At 38.8% G+C, this 17498-nt stretch overlaps 1 protein-coding gene across 2 annotated transcripts in view; it reads left to right on the top strand.

Annotated features, from left to right (window-relative positions):
- The window catches only part of NFX1 (nuclear transcription factor, X-box binding 1), a 74488-nt gene extending 58473 nt beyond the window's left edge, over window positions 1-16015 (top strand). Inside the window, exons 22-25 of one of the 2 annotated variants that reach the window (XM_090136811.1) lie at window positions 2759-2851; window positions 6765-6910; window positions 10692-10793; window positions 13198-16015. In XM_090136811.1, coding sequence (XP_089992937.1) covers window positions 2759-2851; window positions 6765-6910; window positions 10692-10793; window positions 13198-13273 — 417 coding nt within the window. In that variant the 3' untranslated portion in view covers window positions 13274-16015. The remainder of the gene's footprint in view (window positions 1-2758; window positions 2852-6764; window positions 6911-10691; window positions 10794-13197) is intronic. The other variant, XM_031592008.2, reaches the window with a different exon arrangement.
- The last annotated feature ends 1483 nt before the right edge of the window (window positions 16016-17498 follow it).

The raw sequence follows: 17498 nt of genomic DNA on the forward strand, positions 1-17498 counted from the left end.
GAACAAAGCACCCAGAAACAGTGGTCCGCAGAACTGGAACATTAACTCCGTAACTCCCATTGCTTTACATGATGTTATGATGTGGAATACCAACAACAAAAATCAAAAAACCATGACAGTAAACGACTGTTAAGATTCTACAAAACAGATTGAGTGTCTATTGAAAGTGTCTAATGGAGAAGAGAATGAAAAGTGTAAAACAAATCAGTCGTGACAATACTTCCCCTATCTGACCTAAAGGATCATAGAATCATTAAGGTTTCAAAAAGATCACTAAGACCATTTAGTCCAACTGTTCACCTACCACTAATATTGTGCACTAAACAGTGTTCCTAAGTACTACATCTGCCCTTTCCTTAAACACCTCCAGGGGCCATGACTCAACCACCTCCATGGACACCCTGTTCCAGTGCCTGACCACATTTTTTCCTAATATCCAGCCTGAACCTCCCCTGGTGCAACTTGAGGTCCCTCTAGTCCTATTGCTCGTTACATGGGAGAAGAGGCTGACCTCCACCTCACCACAACCTCCCTTCAGGTAGTTGTGGAGAATAAGTTTTCAGCTGAGCCTCCTCCAGACTAACCATCACAGTTTCCTCAGCTGCTCCTTGTGTTCCAGACCCCTCACCTGTCTTATTGCCCTGGAGTGCGTCCAGAGAAGGGCTGGGTGAGGAGCCCAAAACTAAACACAGTACTCAGTGCTCAAGGTGTGGCCTCACCAGATGTGAATGGGGGGTTGCAATCAGCTCTGTGGTCCTGCTGGCTATGCTGTTTCTGATACAAGCCAGGATGTCATTAGTAAACTTGGCCACCTGGGCACACTGATGGCTCATGTTTAGCTGAGTGTCAACCAACACCCCAAAATCCTTTTCCCCTGTGCAGCTTTTCAGTCGCTGCTCCAAGCTGCTACCCCCCGACTTGGTGTCATCTGCATATTACCTGAGGTGCACTCAGTCCCCTCCTCCAGGCCGTCAGTGAAGATATTGAACAATATGGGCTCCAGTACTGACTCCCTGTGGAACACTCCTCATGACCGGTTGCCAGCTGGATTTAACTCCATTCAGCTTCACCACTCTCTTGGCCCAACCAGCCAGCCAGTTCTTAACCCAGCAAAGAGTATACCTGTCCAAACTGTGGGCTGCCAGCTTCTCCAGGAGAATAATGCACAAGACAGCATAAAGGATTTGTTTCAGTCTTGGTATGCTATGACAGCAGCCTTTCCCTCATCTGTCAGGTGGGTTACCTGGTCACAGAAGGAGATCTGGCTGGTCAAGCAGGACCTGCCTTTCATGAACCCGTGCTGGCTAGGCCTGATCGCCTGGTTGTCTTACAGATGCCGTGTGATCTCCCTCAGGGCGACCTGTTCCATAACCTTCCCTGACACTGAGGTCGGGCTGAAAGGCCTGTAATTCTCTGGATTCTCCTTACAACCTTTCTTATAGATGGGGATCACATTAGCAGGTCTCCTGTCATCTGGAACCTTTCTCATGGACCAGGACTGATAGATGATGGAAAGTTGCTCGACCATCACCTCCGCCAGCTGCCTCAGCACCTTTGGGTAGATTTCATCTGGCTTTGTGAACTTGTGGCAGTCCAGGTGGAGTAGCAGGTCTCCTGACTGTTTCCACCTGAATTATGAGGAGTTTATCCTGCTCCCCAGCCCAGACTTCCTGATCAGGCTGTGTACCCCAAGGATAACTGATGCGACTCTTAAGGACAGATGTAAGGAAGGCACTGAGAACGTCAACCTTTTCCTTATCTTCAGTGGATGGCGATGACTTGCTGGAGAGGAGCTCTGTGGAGAGGGACCTGGGTGTCCTGGTGGACGACAGGTTGGCCATGAGCCAGCAGTGTGCCCTTGTGGCCAAAAAGGCTGATGGCATTCTGGGGTGCATTAAAAAGAGCGTGGCCAGCAGGTCGAGGGAGGTGATCCTCCCCCTCTACTCTGCCCTGGTAAGGCCTCATCTGGAGTACTGTGTCCAGTTCTGGGCTCCTCAGTACAAAAAAGACAGGGATCTCTTGGAAAGAGTCCAGCGGAGAGCCACAAGGATGGTGAAGGGCCTGGAGCATCTCCCCTATGAAGAAAGGCTAAGTGAACTGGGTCTGTTTAGCCTTGAGAAGAGAAGACTGAGGGGGGACTTGATCCAGGTCTATAAATATCTAAGGTGTGGGGGGCAAAGTGGCGAGGCCAGACTGTTTTCAGCAGTGTGCGGAGACAGGACAAGGGGAAATGGCCAGAAGCTGGAGCATAGGAAGTTCCGCACCAATGTGCGCAAGAACTTCTTTACGGTGAGGTGATGGAGCACTGGAACAGGCTGCCCAGGGAGGTTGTGGAGTCTCCTTCTCTGGAGATATTCAAGACCCACCTGGACGCCTACCTGTGCGACCTGGTGTAGGGAGCCTGCTTTGGCAGGGGGGTTGGACTCGATGATCTCTGGAGGTCCCTTCCAACCCCTACGATTCTGTGATTCTGTGGTCATTTTCCCCATCATGTCCAGTAAAGGATACTTCTTCATTCTCCTCTTACTGTTAATATTTATTTGTGAAAACATTTTTTGTTGTCCATTACTGCAGCGGCCTGATTGAACTCACATTAAGCTTTAGCCTTTCTGATTTTCTCCCTTCATATACTAGCAACTTCCTTGTATTCTCCCCAGGTTGCCTGTCCTTTCTTCCCCAGGGGGTAAACTCGTTTTTTCTTTTTTTCCTGGAGTCTCAGTGAAAGTTCCCTGTTCAGCCATACTGGTCTTTCCCACAGGCTCATCTTACAGCACATGGGGACAGCCTGCTCCTGTGCCTTCAAGACTTACTCCCAGGGGACCTTCCCTACCAATGTCCTGGACAGATTCAGGTCTGCCCTCTTGAAGTGCAGCATAGCAGTTTTGCTGACCCCTGTTCTGACTTCACCAGGGATTGAGAACTCTTACTGCTTTGCCCAAGACAGCTCCCAACACCACATAAAAGGCAAATTGCTCCCGGTTTAAGTTTCTGTCGTGATCAAGATGAACAGCTTAGGGTCATGTGGCAGAGTTCTGCACAATCTGCACTTCACACTTGCTATTTTGCAAGGTAAAAGTCATCCCCAAGAGACAAATTGTGTTTCAGAGGGGAGGAGTTTTCTTTTCTGATCAACAGACGAGTGACAGAATTCTTAAGCTTTGGAGTCTATGTCATACGCATGCAGGCTAAATATTCTTCTTTCATGAAGTCTTTAGAAGGCAAATCAAAGAGTTACCTGAGGAGTTCCATCAGAATATTTAAATATTGTATGAGAGCTGCTCCAAAAGTAATGCCTCCTATTTTACTATGTTGGAAGGTGCAGTGCAGTTCCAGCTCAAGTTATGGCAAATAATTTTATGCTTTTTGATACACTGAATAAACACAGTTGTGTGAACAGAGAAAAATACACAGCTGTGCCTTCCATTCTGATAAAGGAATTTGAGAACAGATTTCAAGATTACCAAAAATATCATGGCTTTTTTTTGTATATTTGCGGCTCCATTTTTGATCAACACAAATACATTACATCCATATTTTCAAATGGAATTTATGTGGTTACAATCATATATTCAACTTAAAAATTTGGTCACATCTCTTTACTTTTATAAGATCTATCTTAACAGAGGAAAATGTTCCTCGCTTTGCAATCACACCTTGTTCACATTATCACTTTTTGGCAGTACATACATTTGTGAACAGCTATTTTCAAGAATGAAGTACAGGAAGAGTAAAATTTCATCAAAAATCTCTGATGATCACCTTAATAACTCATTAAAATTGCAACCATTTCCATCAAACTAGTGATTAATGTATTAGGTGAACAAGGTCAGATATCCCACTAGTTTTGTATTTTTGTTGCTTTTTTGTTTTAATTAAAAATATTGAAGGTTAAAGTAAGTTTTGTTACTTGTATACATTGAACATATTATACATTTTACGAAGGCTTCTCTGGAAGTAATGCCTTCTATTTTATTATGTTGGCCCATGGCATCAGAGGCAGATATTGGTGGAATGGCAATAGAGGTTGAACCTTCCTGCCCTCACTTTTTATTGCTATGCAGCAGATGACAGCAAGGGGGCAGTCTGACTGACAAGAAAGTGCATACGAAGCAAAGGGATGGAACTGAATTTGTCTGTGCAGAAAAAGTTGCACCCGTTGACAGTCATCAGCACTTGCTGAACATTTATGGAGACCAAACAGTGCATGTGAGCACACTGACATTGTAGTGGTGTGTCTCAGCAGTGGTAACAGCAGTGGCTTATCTCCCCTGGTACAAATTTTTATGAGCACAGCATGCAGGCTCTAGTTTGTCACTGGCAAAAATGCATAGCTAATGGTGATGACTTTGTTGAGCAGTAGTGTTTTGTAGCTGAGAATTTGCTCTATCAAATAGTGTTATTGTGCCCTTTGTATCTTTAGTAGTTTCCATGGAAATAGGAGGCATTACTTTCGGAGTGACTGTGGCCAAGACAATTCCTGTCCACTCAGTGCATTCCAGGCAAGCCAAAAGGTTAGACACCCATGTCCTAAATCCTTTCTGGTTGAAGATGTGACTTACATTCTTTATTTCTAGATGTGGAGCTTACTCTCTTGTATTAAAAGTGTTTTGCATGTTAGCCCATCAAATATTCAGGTAGCTCTGCCTTTATCAGTATTATGTCTTGTACACATTACAAATATTTACATACTTCTGCTTTGATTTATTTATGTTTTTGCACTGTTCTTTGGATACAACATCAACTTAACTGGATGAGTGAGCAATAGAAAGGATTTCTGTTCTTTTCCTTCTTTACTGAATGGTCACTCTACACATTAATACAGTTAAACTCATCTGTCATTTTATGACTTTGCTTGCCTCATGAATGTCTGTTCCCCTAGATTCACCTGTATGCACTAATCTAGTACAGCAGAGTTGTTGCTGTTGATGTATATAAGTAGGCAAGCCAGAAAATATTCATATCATCCAGCTCTGTCTGCATATAGGAAAAAATTCTGATGTTTTTCTTTTTTCCTGAGCCCAGAATTATTATGACTTTTCTAAAGGAAGTCAGAAATAAGTACAGAATTTATAGAGTTCACTTCATCTAAACGTTTGTCTAGAACCTGTAAGTGTTGTAGTTGGTAAGTAGTTTAACATTGCTTATTGATAAGTAAAGATTCTATCCTGATTGCATATAATTACTCTTAAAAGTAATAAACATGGAGAAGAGTGACCACAACTTCAGGTCTGTTTACTATTCATAATTTAGCTTCTGAAAAGTTTGGGAGGAGGCAGATATTTCTGTGTGTTGATTTCTGCAGTTTCAATAATTTCAAAGAGCACTTATTCTTTTGCCTAATGTAAGTAGTTGAAGTTTAAAGTAATAGTTTCCTGGACTATCAGAAAATAAAGAGTACACAGCGCTGCATCAAAGTTACTTCTGGCAATACCAAATCAGACTTGAACTAACATTTGCATATGGTTTAAGATTTATCAAAATTGTCCTTTTATTAGATTCTGAAGTGAGCTTTTCTGCATCTTAGTGATTTAGAAAAGACTTCTCATGTCATCTGTACTGTGACTACTTTTTGATGTAATTCTGAGTAATTCTCATTGTGTAATCCAGACGTATATTAATCAAATGTTTGTATTTGAATGTCTAGTATAGGTTGTCAGAAAATGTCCTAGAATCATTCAGGACAGAAGGGACCTAAAGAAGTCATCTAGTGCAAGCTCTTCCTTGTAGCAGGAACCAACAATAAAGTCAGACCAGATTGTTCAAATTCTGAAACGCTTTCTTAAATTTGCTGCTCCCAAGGACCTTCTACTTCAGGTGCCTAAAAATGCTTTGTGCAGATAATGTTCTTGTTGTCATTCTTGCTTTTCCTGAGCATAGGCACAATGGTGTGTTTTTTTTCCCAGTCATTAGGTTCATACCCAAAACTCCACAACCTTTCAAAGATGATTCTGATGTCTTAGTGTCATTAAATGCCCTGCATCCAGTCCCATAAACTTGTACAGGTTCAGAATTCTCTAGCAATCCCTGACTCAAACTTTGTTTGAAACTGGTAGTTTATCTTCCCCTTGAATCCTGTCTATAGGCCTAAAATCCTGTGATATCTTTAGGTGACAAATTAGGCAAAAACTGAAACAGGGAGTTTTGAGTCATTGAAGCAGACTGAAGTATTGAGTATCTTATATGATGTTACTAAGTCACACCACCCATTAGGAGGGAGGGACAAATATTTTTTTGATTTTGTTTTTCTTCTCTTTATGTAGCAGCCAGTGTCAGATCAAGCATCGGTCTTGGTGAACTGAAACTAAAACTACTTTAATGATATAGTCTATAATGATAAAGTCTATAACAATAGACTTTATTACGTGACAGATTTTGCAGATGAACAGCTTCTTTGGTACAGGGAAGTGATAACTAAATCTGATGCCTTTATAGCAATCTGCAGTATGTACATTGTAAGAAAGCAATCTGAAAAAGGAAAATTCAGAAAAAAATATCCTGCTTCTTTGGGGTGTAAGGAGAGAGGATGTATTCAGAATTTGTACATACATATGTGTGTTAATGCTCTGAGGTGAGAACTAAATTGTCATTTTTAGGTGAGTTTTTATCAATACTGATTTATTAGCATTTTGTTGTAGTACTTTTTGTTACAGTGGCAAAATTTACAAGGTAGAAGCAGTCTCTCTCATTTCATTGTTTCCTCCTCATACTTGCCTTACTTTGCTAAAGGAAAACCTTATCATATTTTTTTTTCTTTTTAACTTCAGGGCAAGTACACAAAGAAGAGTCATTGTTACCCACCAATGAACAGAGATCACCGCAGAATCATCCACGAATTAGCTCAGGTTTATGGCATTGAAAGTGTGAGCTATGACAACGAGCCAAAGCGTAATGTTGTTATCACTGCAGTCAAGTATGTAATTAATTCTGTTTTCTAGTAACTGTGTATGATTTATCACTTAATTCAATGATTTTATTTGCAGTGCAGTTTGCAACACGCAGTAGTTTACATTAAAAGTTTCAAATGCAGTTTTAAACTGATAATTTGATAGATTTCTATTTCTCATCATCGAGTACATCTTCAGAAAAAGCCAGTTTAAAAATAAGAAAGCCAGGAAAACAATATTTTTGAAAGCTTGTCTCAGCACTAACTTACTGTCTTTTTGTCACAAGCTAAATTTGAGAGAAGTGTCAAAGATAATAGATGTAATAAATTTTCATGAAGATTAACGGCTGGATACAGAATTCACTCCTAAATTTGCACCTTCTTTGCAGAAGCTTGCAATTGGAACTTATTTGCTCTATCTGAATCTGCCACAGGAATTCCTATCCTCTCTCAAGACAAAAGACAAAAAGGGAGATGGAGTTACTGCAAGACATTTCTAAGCAAAACTTGGAGAGGGCCTGTAAAAGGAAGTTCATAGTAGAAGAAGTGAAGCAAGATTATTGTATTGGAGAGAGCATGACTTTCTTGATTCTGTTGTCACTCAGTGGTTTATTTAGTTTAACACTATCAGTTTTTAGTTTAGAACTGTCAAATTGTGGTTCTTCAACAACCAGCTTAACTAGTTTTTAACTGTAGATATTGACTATAGTTAATAATAAAAAATATATAATAATATTTTTTTTACGTTTCCTGCTATTAGAGTGCCATTATTTGCTTCTGAGGCTGTTGATGGTTTGGTAGCGTAGCTAGAATCTTGAGTACTTCCAATGGAGGTGGGACATTTCCATAAGGTTTCTCTCCATGAACCCACGTTTCTGCTGAAGTAGGTTGATAAGATAAATCACATTTGAAAAGGCTTACTTAAGAAACAGGAAAGAGGCTAGGGGATGATGAGAAATTAATGCAGAAATGGATAAAGTGTTAGAGAAAGGAATGGGATAGATGACGACGCTTTAAAAACAAAGATGTCATATGCTGCAAATTTAGAATGGGAAGACTTCTGTGGTGTTAGGAGAAGTTGCACACTTGGTCCTTCCCATGTGTTATTAGGGAAGAGCATGCAATGCAGAACGAACATGCTACAGTTTTACTTCTGATGTTCTTAATGACAGTGAGTGCTCTACTGGGAATATTTTTCAGCTGCCTCTCAATGTTTCTTCAGCGGATTCATCCAAAAGTTATTTTCACTGTCTTCTCCTTTGTTCTCTTAAGACATTAAAAGTCATTGACACCTCAGATAAGTGATAGCTCCAGTTTCAAATTTAAGTATTTCACAACAGCTTCTTCTGCAGGGCTAATAGTTAACAGAAAGCTCAACTGGTTTTATTCTATCTGTTACATCTTGTTCTTAGTATTCCCTTACCCATGGCTTCTCTGCCCTATTTATTTCCATGGAAACTACTAAAGATACAAAGGGCACAGTAACGCTATTTGATAGAGCAAATCGCAGCTACAAAACACTATTTTTCAACAAAGTCACCACCATTAGCTATGCATTTTTGCCAGCAATGAACAAGAGCTTGCTTGCATTGTAAAGACTGTACCAGTGACAGTAACCCACTGTCAACACTGCTGAAACACACCATCCACTACCTCACTGTGCTAACATCCACAATTTGATCTTCATAAACGTTCAGCTAGCATCAGTGAAGTCAGGGGATGCATTTTATCCTCACTGAGGAATTAATTTGCTTCATATGCACATCCATGTCAGGTGCCATTTTGTCAGACTGTCCCTTTGCCTACCATCTGCCACACAACAACAAAATGCAGTGGAATATTGGCAGGAAGGTTCAACCTCTATTGCTATCCCACCAACATCTGCCTCTAATGTCATGGGCCAACATAATAAAGTAGGAGACTCTACTTTTGGAGCAGTCTTCATATAAGACTGTTAAGAGCACTAAGTGATACAGATTAACTTTTTGGAAATAGTACTGGAGAGTTATCACTAAGGTGTCTGAAATCATAGCCCAAATACAGAATGCATCTTCTCTCTTTCTTCTCTTGCCAGAAAAGATAACAGGCTCAAATAAAATTATCAGGAAGAAGGTTTGTACAGTATATAATAACTGTGGAATGTGTTTCTCAGAAAGTCAGTGACTTACTATAAATGAAAGTAAACAACCTTAGAGTGTACATATGTTAATTGAAGATATTATTAATCCTCTATTTTATTTGTGTGTATGCACACACAAATATTTCAAATGCAATAGTACTTTAGAGAATAGAAGCATAGGAAAGGCTAACGTTACATTGAATGATAAAGTCATAAATAGGCATTTCAAACAAGTGTTTCTTTCCAGTGGGAAAGAGGAGGCTGAGGGGAAGGAAACCTTATTGCTCTCATCAGATACCTGAAAGGTGATTACAACAAGAGTGGGGCTGGTCTCTTCTCACTGCTGACGGGACAAGGGGAAGTGGCCTTAAGTTGCACTAGGGGAGGTTTAGGTTGGATGTCAGGTCAGACTTCTTACACAAAGGGTTGTCAAGCACTGGAATGGGCTCCCAGGGGAGGTGGTTGAGTCACCATCCCTGGATGCGTTCAAAAACCATTTGGATGTGGTGCTCAGGGACATGATTTAGTGGTGGGTTCTTAGGGTAGTATGGTTAGGTTGTGGTTGGACTTGATGATCTTGAAGGTCTTTTCCAACCTGAGCAGTTCTATGATTCTATGATTTTTATAAAGTTATGAATGCAATATAAATAGGAGGACAAGAAGTAGCATTTATTCACCTATTCTGAAATGGAGAGGCCAAGCTAATTTACTCTCTGTCTAAAAGGTAACTAGCAGATGGTATTTAGAGGAGATTCTACATAACAGAAGGCAGTTAAACATTCCTTAGAGGAAGAGGCATTCCTATAGAAATAGGAAAGCACTGTAGTTTAGTGTACCGCGGCTGCTAAATAGTTTGGTCTTAAAATGCCAGTAGTGTGGGTTAGGAGGAAGCTGCAAAAAGGGTAAAAAACTGTCCTAGACAAGGTTTAAGAATTTTAGTTTATTCAGTTTACTTCCCCTCCCAGATGATGAGAAAGGATCTGTGAATGGGAAACATGCTGGTAGTAGAAGGTTTGTGAGTCTTGTAGTTAAGTAAGTTAAAAATGACTGGAAGCTAGAATAAAGCAAACTCACTCTAAGAAAGTCATTTATAAATTTATTGGAGATTTTAAGATTTATCCACAGCCTGTTATTATATATATATATAAAATATATTATGTATTATATAATGTATATATATGTTAAATATATATAGTTTATATGGAACTTATTCATATTACATGCCATCTTTCAAAGCAGTTTCTGGTTGTGTTTTTTATTGTTGTTGTTTTGTTTTTTATATCCTTCCCCTTTCTCCAGCCAGTGTAGCCTTCAGACATGCAGTGCAATACTGAAGTTGATCACGATTCAGACAATACTCACTAGGGACATGATAAAACTTCCTCTATTGGAGAAAATACTGCTCTACACCATGACCAAAGGGTAGCCCTTGCATTGCAGAATGCTCTTGGGTATATGGTTTAATTTTTAGGTGGTACTGGTACAGGAGTTAGACTCAGTGATCCTTGTGGGTCCTTTCCAATTGAGAATATTCTGTGATTCTGTGAAAATTAAATATTTTTATAGATTAAATACAGATATAAACACTGACATCACAACCACTACTTTTAAATATAACCTTTTTGCTCTAATTTCTTAATGCATATAACTTCCTACTTAATAAAATAACCTTTTCTATTGTTTCTCTAGAGGGAAATCCATTTGTCCAAGCAATACCTTAACTTCTGTGCTGGATAAAGAAATGAAGAGCAGGCCTCCACCTCCCATTCCTCATTACAAACAAACAGATAAGTAAGAAACTTATTTCAAAAATTCTGTGCTCAGTTACTTGAAAGGATGTTGAACTCCAACTTTGTAGTCCCCAGGTCTTCATTTTTCCCAACCCATGTGATACATTGGAGCTTTCAGCCTGCACTAATATATTCTTTCCATGAGAAGTAAACATGAAGTGAAGTGTTAACAAAATGTGGAGTTGACTATGTGATATAAAAGCAGTAAGAAAATAAATGTTGTGGACCTAATCTTTATATAAATACTAGGTAATTAAGAAGATATGGATGTTTCAGAGGCTATGTATTTGAACAGTGAGTATGTGTATTTTTCTCTAGTGGATATACTAGTCCCACAGCTGGCTGAAAACTACTTAAGATGAAGTATATAAGGCTTCTTGGTGAATAATCTAATAGAACAGTCTTTACTTTGTATGACCTGCCAGCTTCAGGCACCTGTAGGCATCTCATAGTTAGGAAATAGGTGGCTTATTCTTTGTGCATATTTGTCCTTAAGAAGTCTTCCCCAGGTTATTTCCAAAATAACATTTGAATTCTTGTCCTCTGAAAAACTATTTGGAGAAAGGGACAAGTTAATTTTGCATTAACTATTGCAGTAGCTATTAAGTAGCATCTTAAATAGATGCTGCTGAAATATGTAGTAGACTGTTTTGAGAAAAATGTAAATTGCTTTAGAATGCAGCATCTAGAACAAACCATATGTCTGAAAAAGCTGTTTCACTGTGTTACTCAATATGAATTTTCTGCAGTTTGTTACCTTTTATTTCTACTTAACTCTGCAGGATTTCTATCTTCAGTGACCTTAGTGAAAGTGAATTACGTAACAAAATTGCAAAGGACTTTCACCATTTATTTTAAATAGAAAGAAAATTTCTTTAGAATTATGTAACAAAATCTGCTGAAAGACTTCATACTGTCTCAGGACAAAAATCTTCACAATGTTTAGATTTCATGTTACCATATTGTGGTTTAATGCTGACAGGCAGCTAAGCACCATCATCCTGCTTTCTCACTCCCCCTCCTCAGAAGGACAGGAGGAGAAAATATGATGGGGAAAAAAAACCTTGTGGATTGAGATAAGGACACAGAGATCACTCACCAATTACAATCACATGCAAAACATGTCAGGGTAGATTAACTTGTTGTCGATAACAGACTAGAGCAGTGAGAAGTTACAGGAAACTAAAACCATCTTCTTCCTTCTATCCACTTTCTTCTACCTCCTCCCTCTTTTTGGCATGAGGAAATGGGTTGTGGTCAGTCCATAATGCTTTGTTGTTGCTCTCCTTCCTCCTCACTCTCTTCCCCTGCTCCAGCGTGGGTTCCCTCCCATGGTATGCAGTCCTTTGTGAACTGATCCATTGTGAGCTTCCCCAGGTTGCAGTTCATCAGCTACTGCTCCCGTATGGTTTCATACCATGGGGTGGAGTCCTTCAGGAATAGACTGACCCACATGGATTCCCACCAGCAGCAATTCCTCTGATATCATTTGCTTTTGCACAGTCTACTCTCCACGGGCTGTAGTTCCAGCCCGGAGTCTACTATTGCAGAACTCTCTGTAAGTTGCAGTTGCCTGCAGGCCTCATCCACCTGCTCCACTCTGGGCTGTACCATGCAGATCTGCTCTGAAGCTGTGCACCATAAGCTGCAGGAGACAGCCTGCTCCACCATGGTCCTGTTTTTAGACTGCAAGGAAATTTCTGTGGCAGCACCTGGAACACCCACCCACTCCTCCTCCTCCTTCACTGACTTTACTGACAGCAGGGTTGTTCACCTCAAATTTTCTCAGTCACACAGTATTTTTTTCCCTTTCTTAAATATGCTCTTACAGAGGTACAAGCAGCATTGCTTGTTGGTTCAGATTTGGGAAGCTGCAGTTCCCTTTTTGAGCTGGCTGGAACTGACTCTTGTATAATAGCTTCTGTTATCTTCTCATCTCTTACAAATGCAGTCCCTGCAGTCACCCAGCTACCAAAGCTTTGCTATGGAAACTCAATACTGATGTATTTTTTGTTCTTTTTGCTTTTAAAAATGAGCAGATTTGATCAGTGAGCACTACAAAAATATTCCTTTTGCTTTTTCCTTTAGAAAGGCATGTTGAAAATTTAATCTTCAATATATTATTGTTTTTGCAATAAGTATTACTAATAAAAGTTAGTTTCTGGTAAAAGCCAAAACGTAATTGATTAATTCAGCCACACATGGATGTATTTAGTTTTCCCAAAAATCACAGTTAAAGGTTTTCTGAAATGGTAAGATATTTTCATTGGAATATAATTTAGAACTGCCATCTACCAACGCAGTGTGCAAGTGCACACTGAGACATTATGAGAATTTGTGATTTCAGTTTACTTCTGTCTTTTTTCATGCACAGTGAGTAATATCTACTATTCTTATAATTTCAGGAATAGTGGAAGCAGTGGTTTGTCCAAACCATTAAAAGAAGAGCCAATAATTGACTACTTTGATGTCCAGGACTGAAGTCATTGATGTAGAATTACGACACAGAAGCTCACAGGTGAAGATACTAAATTACTGCAGAAGGTGCTTTTTAGTTATTTGTCAAATGAGTACTTGTCCAACATATCCATGGTTTAACATCTAAGGCTGGATTGCAATACTTTACCTAAGTGCATTGTACCTAATAGTTGTACCATTTTTTTTTGAAAGCTGGGTTGTCTGCACTTTTTTTTGATCTAATATGCTTTCAGAATGATGTGAATTTTCATCAATGCCTTGAAAGTGAGAGAAAATTATCAAACAGATTATTTTGGGTAATAAGAATAATAATTCTTACAGATTTATTTTGATGTATCTCATGCAATTTAAAATGAACCAGGAATAATCTGTTAAAAACATTAACGGGAATATTCTAAAAGCATTTTCTTATGTTATTATTTCACTTCCATGTTAATGTGATAAATCTGGGGATTTGAGTTACTCTTCTGTGTGCAAGGAAATATGAAACTTAGTCACTAACTATGAATATACACTCTAGATGTCACAAGAGCACAGACTTCTTTTGGTATCTGAAGAAAAAAAATCTGAGGAAGGTGGAAAACTAAGGCTTACTCTGTTGTATCTCAAATTCGACATTAAAAAAAATAGACAAGAAAATTATTGATGCTATGTTATTTGAGACACCAAACAAGATAATATTCAATATTATTATTTTAGTGTTCTATTTGGTTTATATTTTATTTAGATAAGTTAGTTTGGTGGTCTTGGGGTTTTTTGGATTTTTTTTGCATGGTTTTGTTCATGATTTATAATATTTTTCTGTACTGTGCAGGCTCAAGGGAGTATGTGAAGTTTGAGCGAAGTATGTTTAGAGTTGGAGCAATATTTGTATCATTTCTAAGAACATTTGTCTTAGCTCTTTGCCAGTGGGAGATATTTCTTGCATGGAAATGCCGTGAACAAAATGCCGTGAGTATATGGTGTAAGAAGCAATTTCACAGATGGTGGATTTGTTCCAGATTATGAGGTAGGGTGGATGAGAAAACTGTAAGTCTGATTTGAAGTGGCACAGCTGTAACTTTTGTTGCCAGGACAGTGCGAGGCAGCAATCCGTGCTTAGATTCACGTAGTTAATGGAGAAACTGCGAACCTTAAATGTGAAGAATTCTGTGGCCGCGTTTCATTCTCAGCGTCATGAGATTGTGAAACATGAAAGAGTGAGCAGCAAATTCACCACATCTGCCTCCAAAACCTTTTCAGAATAAAAATGCATGTTACTGCAAATTTTTGTGCTTATTATTTTGCATAAGACGTCTTAAATGTTTCTAAATGCCTCAAATGCATATGCTTCTGTTATAAGAACAGTTACCAGAAGGATTCTCAGTTCTTGAGCTTTTAATTTGAGTGTAGTGATTTAAATTTATTTTCGCATTTTTTGTATTACATTTAGTGAACAGAAATGAAAGATAAAATGACAAAGCCTATAGTGCCCTTACTTTTTTTTAAGCAAATTAGTGTTTGAGCCTACAAAGTGTACCACCACTTTGCTATATTCAGTTAAAGAAATGAGTTGCTTGGCATCTTTTCAGTAATTTATTTCTTCAGATGCCATCATTAAGAGGAATGTATCTATTCCCAGTACTTGCAGTGCCAGCTCAGTGTGGCTGCCAGACAAAGGGTAATTTTGGTCTAGAAATTCAAAGCTATGTTAGTATTTCCAAGCTAGTAACTGCTAATAGAGAGAATGTACGTGGTTATACTGCAAAGGTTTGTTCTGGACAGGAGCTGTCACATGTCTGGTGAGCTGGAAGTGTATCACATCCCTCTAATGCAGCTGGTATACTGTAGGTATAAAAAAGCATTATCAAAAACAAAAACACACCTAATTGATTTGGTTGATATTAAATAGCATAAGGCTGAAGCGTGTTAACTTTTCACCCACACTGAAATGAATACAGCTAATGCTTCTCATCTGTACTTCTGATCTGAAATACAAAACTTAAAAGGCTTCCATAACATTATATTCAGCTCTGTTTCAATTTTTTTTTAAATCAAATTACATCTGACATAAAAATACGAACTTGGTGAGATGCACTTCAGCAGTCAAGCATTCTGCTACTATTTTTAATAAAACCCAGGTATCTTTAGCTTCTCAAGTTGAAACTAGTCACTACACTGAATCTGTTCATACTGAGAAGTCATACTCATCACTGCACATCTTAGCTGCATGAATATCAAAAATTTTATGTAGATATGTATATTAAACATCTTTAAATCATGGCTGTTGGAGCTTGTCTGTACTTATGCATCAAGTCATATGTGGAAAAACATTTGGTTTGAAATGCGTTTGAATAACTTGGTTAAAACATGATACTACATATCTACCGTACATCTAGGGAAATGATACCAAAAAGAATGAGGATGGATGTCTTTCTTCCTAGAATACAGTAACACGGCCTTAAAAAGGAACTCAGCAATGTATAACAGAGGTCTTTGCTCTGTTCTCATTTGCTTTGGCTGCAGTGTCTGTGACTTTCACATGGAATAGTACTAAAGGCTGTAGTTTTGAAATTTATGATAACTCATCTTACTGCATGTGTGCCTCATGGAAATAATTTTCAATTACCTATTTTGTAACTCCTTCAGCAGACCTTTACACCTTTTATCTGATAGAAAAATGAGTGGATAGCAGCGATCTTTGCATCAGTGAAGTCGGTAGCAAAATCTTTACTGACATCACTGTAACCAAGACTTAAGCTTGAATATACTAACCATTTTCCACAGCCCTCAGAGTAATGTTGTTTCTTGTAAACTTGTTGATGCAGGTATTCTGCAATAAGCATCCTTTGAAATAACTTGTGATGTAAGTTAGAATTCATGCAACTTCATGAAGCGCTTTTAAAATTGTGTATAAAATAGATATTTTTGCATTTTGGCCATGATATTACCTATATTGTTTAATGTGCTCTGGGTATTAACTGCTTGGATTTAACCTAAAATTGTGTAGGATGCTTAAATAGACCTCAGTACCACCGTTTCTGTGGCACTTCTGTACAATATCTGCCACATAATGAAATAAGCAAAGTAAGAAAAGTGTTTTAGAACAATTGTAAGTTATTTGTTGAAAGATTCTTATTTGACTTGGTTGGGTTTTTGTTTATTTTTTTGAAGTTATTGGTGTAAAAATGACCTTCTTTATAAAGCTGAAATAAAAGTAAATTGAAAAGTTCTGTGCTTTGAATTGTTTGCAATCTCTATTTTGGTATTTCAGAGTTGCCAGAGGCCCTTCAGGACTTTAATGGGACAGATTAACAAATGTCTGTCTGACAGAGTCTCCTCAGGACTTTCACTGGACAGTTTCACAAACATTCAGAAAGAACAGATGATTTATGGAAGGGATAGGCACAACATATTGGCTATTGCAACTGATAAATGCACCAGCTGCCAATAGTGTGAATGTATGATAATAATGCTAGCAAAATACATGATATCTCAGATAATCTTCTCCAAGAGGTGAGATGTAATGCTTAGAAAGAAAGTGTCCCTGTCTTGGTGGAAGAAGAGGAACACAGCTTCCCCTCTCTTAGCTCTCTTCTCTCCTTCACTCTCTTTTTCTTTCTCTTCTCCACTGTGCTACCCACGACACACTTTCCCTGATATCCTAAACCTTATTTGTTTCCCATATTGGGATGATGTTTAACATGATCCGGCAGAGAGTTGAGTACTACAGTCATGTATATTTAGCATGTTCTTCTAAGAGGTCATTGTCATACAGAGGGGTGTTAACTTTAATATTAATTTTGTGGCTAATGAAGCAAAAAGTCTCACTCCAGGCACTGTGGCCTTCAAGATTCTGCTCTGGAGCTGTTTTTCTGCTCATTCCCACAGCCTTCAGCCAAAACAGGACTGTTCTGCTGCCACAACACTCCTCCATCTGCTGCTTTTTATGCCAGTCTGAAGGACTTCCGTCACCAAGGTGTACACAAAGATAAGCAGGCATCGGCATTTTTAATACTCTGTGAAAATCCCATACCTGCTTTTGCTTGCCCTGGTGAGATAAAGGAGGGGCAACAGATGTCTCTTGCATGGACATCTGCTTTGCTTGCCCTCATATCTTTTTGTGGAATTGTGTTCAGGAACCGCCACCTAGTAAATGATTCAGCTTCCAGTCTTTTGATGTATCCGCCTTTTGTTCTCTGGAAGCGTAGAAAATTTATTCTAATTCAAGAGCTGGAGGACTTCTTTT

Source organism: Phasianus colchicus, chromosome 3 (assembly GCF_987193195.1).
Source record: "Phasianus colchicus chromosome 3, bPhaCol1.hap1.1, whole genome shotgun sequence".
Classification (NCBI taxonomy): Eukaryota; Metazoa; Chordata; class Aves; order Galliformes; family Phasianidae; genus Phasianus; species Phasianus colchicus.